This window comes from Scyliorhinus torazame, chromosome 5, assembly GCF_047496885.1.
Source record: "Scyliorhinus torazame isolate Kashiwa2021f chromosome 5, sScyTor2.1, whole genome shotgun sequence".
Lineage (NCBI taxonomy): Eukaryota > Metazoa > Chordata > Chondrichthyes > Carcharhiniformes > Scyliorhinidae > Scyliorhinus > Scyliorhinus torazame.
Genome location: NC_092711.1, coordinates 145,456,013 through 145,465,293, shown reverse-complemented (window position 1 = coordinate 145,465,293; position 9,281 = coordinate 145,456,013). Strand labels below are relative to the sequence as shown.

The 9,281-nt window shown below is 49.9% G+C and overlaps 1 protein-coding gene across 1 annotated transcript in view; it reads right to left on the bottom strand.

Moving 5' to 3' along the window:
• Positions 1 to 5,227: 5,227 nt before the first annotated feature.
• Positions 5,228 to 9,281, bottom strand: part of LOC140421965 (uncharacterized) — a 136,390-nt gene continuing 132,336 nt past the window's right edge. The window contains 1 exon segment of the mRNA XM_072506954.1: positions 5,228 to 8,719. Within this exon segment, the coding sequence (XP_072363055.1) occupies positions 7,951 to 8,719 (769 nt within the window). The 3' untranslated portion in view covers positions 5,228 to 7,950.

Below are 9,281 nucleotides of genomic sequence, written 5' to 3'. Positions count from 1 at the left end.
CTCACAAAACGTTGTCATGAGATGAGAACCCATGGAGTTGGAGGTAGGATATTGGCTAATGAGCAGAAAACAGCGAGTGGGGATAAGGGGTTCTTTTTCAGGTTGGTGACCTGTAACCAGTGGGGTTCCACAGGGGTCAGTCCTGGGACCGCAACTGTGTACAATTTATATGAATGACTTGGAGGAAGGAAGTGAACGTACTGTGCCCAAATTTGCAGATGACACATAAATAGATGGAAAGGCAAGTTGCGAGGGGGATACAAACAGTTTGCAAAGAGATATTGAGAGGTTAAGCAAGTGGACAAAAGGTTGCCACATGGAGCATAATGTGGGAAATTGTGAAGTTCATTCTGGAAGGGAGAACAAAAGAACAGTATTATTTAAATGGAGAAAATCTGCAGAAAGCTGCAACACAAAGAGACTTGGGGGAACTTGTGCACGAAACACAGAAAGCTAGCAGACAGGTGCAGCAGGTAATCAGGAAGGCTAATGGAATGTTGGCCCTGATTCCAAGGGGGTTGGAGTATAAGAGTCGGGAAATCTTGCTGCAGCTGTACAAGGTGCTGGTGACACCACATCTGGAGAACTGTGAGCAGTTTTGGTCCCCTTATTTAAGGAAAGATATTTTATTGGAGGAGGTTCAGTGAAGGTTCACTAGGATGATCCCCATTATGGGGGGATTGTCTTTGGGGCAAAGGTTAAACAGGTTGGGACTCTACTCATTGGAATTTAGAAGAATGAGAGGTGATCTCATTGAAACATACAGGATTCTGAAGGAGCTTCACAGGGTAAATGCTGAGAGGATGTTTCCCCTCACGGGAGAATCTAGGACCAGAGGGCATAGCCTCAGAATAAAGAGATGTCAATTTTAGACTGAGATGAGGAGGAATTTCTTCTGAGAGTCTTTGGAACTGAGAGAGTTGTGGGGACAGAGTCCTTGTGTATATTTAAGGCTGAGATAGATTCTTTTTTCTTTTTGTTTGTTTTTTAAAATGTGAATTTAGAGTGCCCAATTCATTTTTTCCAATTAAGGGGCAATTTAGTTAGGTGCTGGAGGACTGACTGGAAAATGGACCACCAACCAATTATTACAATCGGTCACTATTCCGATCTGTGTTTAAAGCAGAGGCTGACAGATTTCTAAATACCAATAACATGAAATGAAACGAAAATCGCTTATTGGCACAAGTAGGCTTCAAATGAAGTTACTAGGGACGCAAAGGCCAAAACATCAGCCTCTCTCGCCTCCTGCACTCCCGGCTCTTCTGCAACCCCGAATATAGCCAACCCCCAGCTTGGTTCGACCCGGACCCCCACCACCTTCGAAAGCACCTTTGCCACCCCCACCCAGAACCCCTGTAGTGCCGGGCATGACCAGAACATGTGGGTGTGATTCGCTGGGCTTCTCGAGCATCTCCCACACCTATCCTCTACCCCAAAAATTCTACTGAGCCGTGCTCCAATCATATGCGCCCTGTGTAGAACCTTGAATTGTATCAGGCTTAGCCTGGCACACGAGGACGATGAGTTTACCCTACGTAGGGCGTCAGCCCACAGCCCCTCCACAATCTCCTCCCCCAGCTCTTCTTCCCATTTCCCTTTCAGCTCATCTACCATGATCTCCCCCTCGTCCCTCATTTCCCTATATATGTCCGACACCTTGCCATCCCCCACCCATGTCTCTGAGATCACTCTATCCTGCGTCGGGAGCTGCGGAAATTCCCTCACCTGTTGCCTCGCGAAAGCCCTCAGTTGCATATACCGAAATGCATTCCCTTGGGGCAACCCATATTTTTCCGTCAGCGCACCCAGACTCGCAAACGTCCCATCTACGAACAGATCTCTCAATTGTACTACCCCAGCTCTTTGCCATGCTCCAAATCCCCCATCCATTCTCCCCGGAACAAACCTATGGTTATTTCTTATCGGGGACCGCACCGAGGCTCCCGTCTTTCCCCTATGCCGTCTCCACTGCCCCCAAATATTCAATGTAGCCACCACCACCGGGCTTGTGGTGTATTTCTTCGGTGAGAACGGCAGCGGTGCCGTCACCATTACTTGTAGGCTAGTCCCCCTGCAGGACGCCCTCTCCAATCTCTTCCACGCCGCTCCCTCCCCTTCTCCCATCCACTTACACACCATTGAAACATTGGCGGCCCAATAATAGTCGTTTAGACTCGGTAGTGCCAACCCCGCACTGTCCCTACTACGCTGCAAAAATCCCCTCCTCACTCTCGGGGTCTTCCCGGCCCACACAAAACTCATAATACTCTTCTCGATTCTCTTGAAAAAAGCCTTCGTGACCACCTCCGGGAGGCACTGAAACACAAAAAGGAATCTTGGGAGGACCACCATTTTAACCGCCTGCACCCTACCTGCCAGTGACAGGGACACCATGTCCCATCTCTTAAAGTCCTCCTCCATCTGTTCCACCAACCGCGTTAAATTAAGCCTGTGTAATGTACCCCAATTCTTGGCTATCTGGATCCCCAAGTACCGGAAGTCCCTTGTTACCTTCCTCAATGGTAAATCCTCTATTTCTCTGCTCTGCTCCCCTGGATGCACCACGAACAACTCACTTTTCCCCATGTTCAATTTATACCTGAAATATCCCCAAACTCCCCAAGTATCCGCATTATCTCTGGCATCCCCTCCGCCGGGTCCGCCACATACAACAATAAATCATCCGCATACAGAGATACCCGGTGTTCTTCTCCTCCCCTGAGTACTCCCCTCCACTTCCTGGAACCCCTCAATGCTATGGCCAGGGGCTCAATCGCCAGTGCAAACAATAACGGGGACAGAGGACACCCCTGCCTCGACCCTCCATGGAGCCAAAAATAATCAGACCCCCGTCCATTCGTGACCACGCTCGCCATCGGGGCCCTATACAGCAACTGTACCCATCTGATATACCCATCTCCAAAGCCAAATCTCCTCAGCACCTCCCACAAATAATCCCACTCCACTCTATCAAATGTTTTCTCATCATCCATCGCCACCACTATCTCCGCTTCCCCCTCTGGTGGGGGCATCATCATTACCCCTAGCAGCCTCCGTATATTTGTATTCAGCTGTCTCCCCTTCACAAACCCAGTTTGGTCCTCATGGACCACCCCCGGGACACAATCCTCTATCCTCGTTGCCATCACCTTGGCCAGAATCTTAGCGTCTACGTTCAGGAGGGAAATGGGCCTATAGGACCTGCATTGCAGCGGGTCTTTTTCCTTCTTTAGGAGGAGCGATATCGTTGCCTCTGACATAGTCGGGGGCAGCTGCCCCCTTTCCCTAGCCTCATTAAAGGTTCTCATCAGTAGCGGGGCCAGCAAGTCCATATATTTCCTATAAAATTCCACTGGGAATCCGTCTGGTCCCGGGGCCTTGCCCGCCTGCATGCTTCCAATCCCTTTCACTACTTCCTCCGTCTCAATCTGTGCTCCCAGTCCCGCCCTCTCCTGCTCTTCCACCTTAGGAAATTCCAGCTGATCCAGAAAGCACATCATTCTCTCCTTCCCTTCCGGGGGCTGAGCTTCATATAATCTTTCATAAAATGCCTTGAACACTCCATTCACTCTCCGCTCCCCACTCCATCTCTCCCTCCTCATCTCTCACCCCCCCTATCTCCCTCGCTGCTCCCCTTTTCCTCAGTTGGTGGGCCAGCAACCTGCTCGCCTTCTCCCCATATTCGTACTGTACACCCTGTGCCTTCCTCCATTGTGCCTCTCTCCATTGTGCCTCTGCATTACCCGTAGTCAACAAGTCAAATTCTACATGTAGCCTTTGCCTTTCCCTGTACAGTCCCTCCTCCGGTGCCTCCGCATATTGTCTGTCCACCCTCAAAAGTTCTTTCAACAACTGCTCCCTTTCCCTACCCTCCTGCTTTCCTTTATGTGCCCTGATAGATATCAGCTCCCCTCTAACCACATACTTCAACGCCTCCCAGACCACTTCCACCTGTACCTCCCCATTATCATTAAGTTCCAAGTACCTTTCAATACACCCCCTCACCCTTAAACACACCCCCTCATCTGCCAATAATCCCATGTCCATTCTCCAGGGTGGGTGCTGTTCTTTTTCCTCCCCTATCTCCAGGTCCACCCAATGTGGAGCGTGGTCTGAAATAGCTATAGCCGTGTACTCCATCCCCATCACCTTCGGGATCAGTGCCCTTCCCAAAACAAAAAAGTCTATCCGTGAATAGACTTTGTGGACATAGGAGAAAAACGAAAACTCCTTACTCCTAGGTCTACTAAATCTCCAGGGGTCTACTCCTCCCATCTGCTCCATAAAGTCCTTGAGCACCCTAGCTGCAGCCAGCCTCCTTCCGGTCCTGGACCTCGATCTGTCCAGCCCTGGGTCCAATCTCCACCCATTACCAACTTTCCCGCCTCTAGGTCCGGGATGCGTCCCAACATACGCCTCATAAAATTGGCATCATCCCAGTTCGGGGCATATACGTTCACTAAAACCACCGCCTCCCCTTGCAATCTGCCACTCACTATCATGTATCTGCCCCCACTATCCGCCACTATGGTCTTTGCCTCAAACATTACCCGCTTCCCCACTAATATAGCCACCCCCCTGTTTTTTGCGTCTAGCCCCGAATGAAACACCTGCCCCACCCATCCTTTGGGAAGTCTGACCTGGTCTATCAGTTTCAGATGCGTCTCCTGCAGCATAACCACATCTGCCTTAAGTTTTTTTTAGGTGTGCGAGTACCCGTGCCCTCTAATCAGCCCGTTCAGCCCTCTCACATTCCACGTGATCAGCCGGGTTGGGGGGCTCTTTACCAACCCCCCTTGTTGACTAGCCATCTCCTTTTTCAATCCAGCTCCTCACCCGGTTCCCACGTAGCCGTATCTCCCCCCAACGGCGCCCTCCCGCCCCGACCACCCCACCCCATACCAGCTCCCCCTTCTCCCCAGCAGCAGCAACCCAGTTAACCCCCCCCCCTCCCCGCTAGATCCCTTTCTAGCGTAATTGCACCCCCCATGTTGCTCCCAGAAGTCAGCAAACTCTGGCCGACCTCGGCTTCCCCCCGTGACCTCGGCCCCCACTGTGCGAGGCCCCCTCCTTCCTGCTTCCCTGTTCCCGCCATGATTATCATAGCGCGGGAACAAAGCCCGCACTTCCCATTTGGCCCCGCCCCCAATAGCCGGCGCCCCCAGCTCCTCATCCTCCCTCCCCCCCTCCCCTACGACATGGGGGAGAGAGAAAAGTTACAGGGTCGCAGGATTAACAACTTGGGAAATCATCTCTTCCCCCCCTTCACCCCATGTAATCACCCCATCACTTTGTCCCAAACGTTCTTTTTCTAGCCCACTTATTCCAGTTTCTCCTCGACAATAAATGTCCTCGCCTCTTCTGCCGTTTCAAAGTAGTGGTGTTTCCCTTGATGTGTGACCCACAGTCTTGCCGGCTGCAGCATTCCAAATTTAACCTTCCTTTTGTGCAGCACCACCTTGGCCCGATTAAAGCTTGCCCTCCTTCTCGCCACCTCCGCACTCCAATCTTGATATACACGGATCACCGCGTTCTCCCACCTACTGCTCCGGGTTTTCTTTGCCCATCTGAGGACCATCTCTCTGTCCTTATATCGGAGAAATCTCACCACTATGGCTCGAGGAATTTCTCCAGCCCTCGGTCTTCGCGCCATAACTCGATAAGCTCCCTCCACCTCCAACGAGCCCGTCGGGGCCTCCGATCCCATTAACGAGTGAAGCATCGTGCTCACATATGCCCCGACGTCCGCCCCTTCTGCACCTTCGGGAAGACCAAGAATCCTTAAATTCTTCCTCCTCGCATTATTCTCCAGCACCTCCAGCCTTTCCACACACCTTTTGTGTTGTGCCTCGTGCATCTCTGTCTTCACCACCAGGCCCTGTATTTCGTCCTCATTCTCGGCTGCCTTTGCCTTCACGACCCGAAGCTCCTGCTCCTGGTCTTTTGCTCCTCCTTTAGCCCTTCAATCGCCTGTAATATCGGGGCCAACAGCTCCTTCTTCACCTCCTTTTTAAGTTCTTCCACGCAGCGCCGCAGGAACTCTTGTTGGTCAGGGCCCCATATTAAACTGCCACCTTCCGACGCCATCTTGCTTTGTGCTTGCCTTCCTGGCCGCTGCTCTAGAGGATCCACCGCAATCCGGCCACTTTCCTCTCCTTTTTCCATCCGTGTCCAGGGGGGATTCCCTTCTGGTTTACCGCACAGCGTTTTTAGCCATTAAAATTGCCGTTGGGGCTCCTATTAAGAGCCCAAAGGTCCGTTCCACTGGGAGCTGCCGAAACGTGCGACTTAGCTGGTCATCGCCGCACCCGGAAGTCATCACATCCTTTATAATAGATTGTAGCATTTTCCCTCCTACTGATGTCAAGCTAATGCGTCTGTGGTTCCCTGTTTTCTCTCTCCCTCCTTAAATAGTGGGGTTACATTTACCACCTTCCAACCTGCAGGAACCATTCCAGAATCTGAAAATCTTTGAAAGATGATCACCAATGTATCCACTATCTCTACAGCCGCCTCTTTCAGCACTCTGGGATGTAGAGCATCAACTTTGTGGGATTTATTCACTTTCAAACCACATTAATTTCTCCAATACTACTTTGTTACTAATACTAATCTCTTTCAGTCCCTCTTGAACACCAGTTCCTTGGTTCCCTTCAGTTTTTGAACAATTTTCTGTATCTTCCTCCATGAAGACAGACACACATTGTTTAGTTTCTCTGCCATTTCCTTATTCTCCATTATAAACTCTCCTGTCTCTGCCTGGAATGGACCCATGTTGGTCTTTGCTAATCTTTTCCTTTTCACATTCCTATAGAAGCTTTTCCAGTGGGTTTTTATGTTTCTCCCCAGTTTGCTCTCATATTCTATTTTTTCTTTATCAGTTTCTTGGTCCTCCTTTGCTGAATTCGAAACAAGTTCCCAATCCTCAGGCTTACTACTGTTTTGGCCACTTCAAGAGCCGCTTCCTTTGATCTAATGGGATCTTTAACTTTGATTTGTGTTCCTTAAAGGAATCTTGTTGTATTCTGTAAAATGAAAGTCACCAAAGGACCATGGGCTGCTCTCCCCTTTGAGAGAGAGAGAGAGAGAGCTTACTGGTGATGACTTACTTGAGGGTCACCACACTTCAGGTGAGGGGCAATGTTGAGAAGGCAGGGCCTTCATGGATAACCTCTGTACGGGAATTGAACCCATGCTGTTGGCGTCGCTCCGCATCATGAACCAGCCAACTGAGCTAACTGACCAGCTGGTAAATATGTAATATTTCCTTTAATATTAGCTAATCCCTGTTTCCCAATCCACCTCAAACAACTTGCCCCTCTGAGAGGGCTGTTTAGCACAGGGCTAAATCGCTGGCTTTGAAAGCAGGCCTAGGCAGGCCAGCAGCACAGTTCAATTCCCCTACCAGCCTCCCCGAACAGGCACCGGAATGTGGCGACTAGGGGCTTTTCACAGTAACTTAATTTGAAGCCTACTTGTGACAATAAGCGATTTTCATTTCATTTATTTCATACCCTCTCAGAAGAAAACTGTGAGGAACACCCAAATAAATTAAACAGAAAAAAACATATAACCACCACAGCCCATCTCCATGGCAAGGTGGCAAGCTTTGGGGGTTCCAAACAGAAATGGGAACTAAATATCTTCAAACTTACAAACAGTCTTTCAGTCTGTGATCCTCGTGAAATTTAGAACCAGGCAATTGCAACAAGTCTCAAAGAGCATCAGCCGTCTGGAGGCAACCTTGTGAGACCGGCAGTCCAGCAGAAAGAAATCGTCTGACCATCCCCATTGGCCAACTGTCAGAATGAACAAAATGCAGTCCTGGATGTAATTTAAGCAGAAACAATAACAGAATCCAACCACTGTAATCACTTGTGAACTTGGCGAATCAGGAGCTGCGATGAATCACAGATTTCCTTCCCAGGCTGTGGGCACGAGTGGCCTTTATCCGGTGTGAAGTCGTTGTTGTGTCCGCAGGCTGGATGAGTGAATAAATCCTTTCCCACACTAAGAGCAGGTGAATGGCCTCTCCCCAGTGTGAACTCGCTGATGTGACCGTAGGCTGGTTGAAACATAGAATGCCTTCCCACACTGAGGGCATTTGCATGGCCTCTCCCCAGTGTGTATTCGCTCACGTGACTGCAGGGTGTCTGACCGAGTGAATCTCTTCCCACACTGAGAGCAGGTGTATGGCCTCTCCCCTGTGTGAACTCGCTGGTGTTTCTTCAATATGGATAGCTCAGTAAATCCCTTCCCACAAGCAGAGCAGGTGAATGGCCTCTCTCCAGTGTGAACTCGCTGGTGTTTCATTAGTACGGATGAAACACGGAATCCCTTCCCACACTGAGAGCAGGTGAACGGCCTCTCCCCAGTGTGAACTCGCTGATGTTTCTTCAGGCTGGATAACTCAGTGAATCCCTTCCCACACAGAGAGCAGGTGAATGGCTTCTCGCCAGTGTGAACCCGTTGGTGGCTCTTCAGCTGGGATAACTGAGTGAATCTCTTCCCACACTGAGAGCAGGTGAACAGTCGCTCCCCAGTGTGAATTAGCTGATGATTCCGCAGGTTGGATGAATCACTGAATCTCTTCCCACATTGGGAGCAGCTGAATGGCTTCTCGCCGGTGTGAATTCGCTGGTGTGCCCGCAGGTTGGATAACACAGCAAATCCCTTCCCACACACAGAGCAGGTAAACGGCCTCTCTCCAGTGTGACTATGTCGATGAGCTTCCAGCACAGATGGGGATCTGAATCCCTTCCCACAGTTCCCACATTTCCACGGCTTCTCCATGTTTTGGGTCTCCAGGTCAGACAATCAGTTGACGCCTCCTGCACAGAACACGTGTACGGTCTCTCCCCGCTGTGAATGGTGTGATTTTTTTTTTCAGGCTGTGTAACTGGTTAAAGTGCTTTCCACAGTCAGTGCTCTGGAACACTCTCACTCGGGTGTGTGTGTCTCGGTGCTTTTCCAGTCACACTGATGGTTAAAATATTTTGAAGCCAACAGAACAGACAAACATTTCTCCTTCTAGATTCAAAGGCCGATGATATTCAGGTCCCAAGGAATAGAGTGACTCCGTCACATCGAGAGGTTACGTTTCAGATTTCTGTCTGTAATTCCTCCTCTTCTAATATCCTATAAAAGGAGTTTACAAAATGAGTTTACAAAAGTGTAGGATAGAAATTCAGAACCGACAACTCTCGTTTCTATGGAACATTTTTTCCTCTCTCATTCCCCAATACCTAGTCGCCAAAAACTACCCCATACGTCGTCTT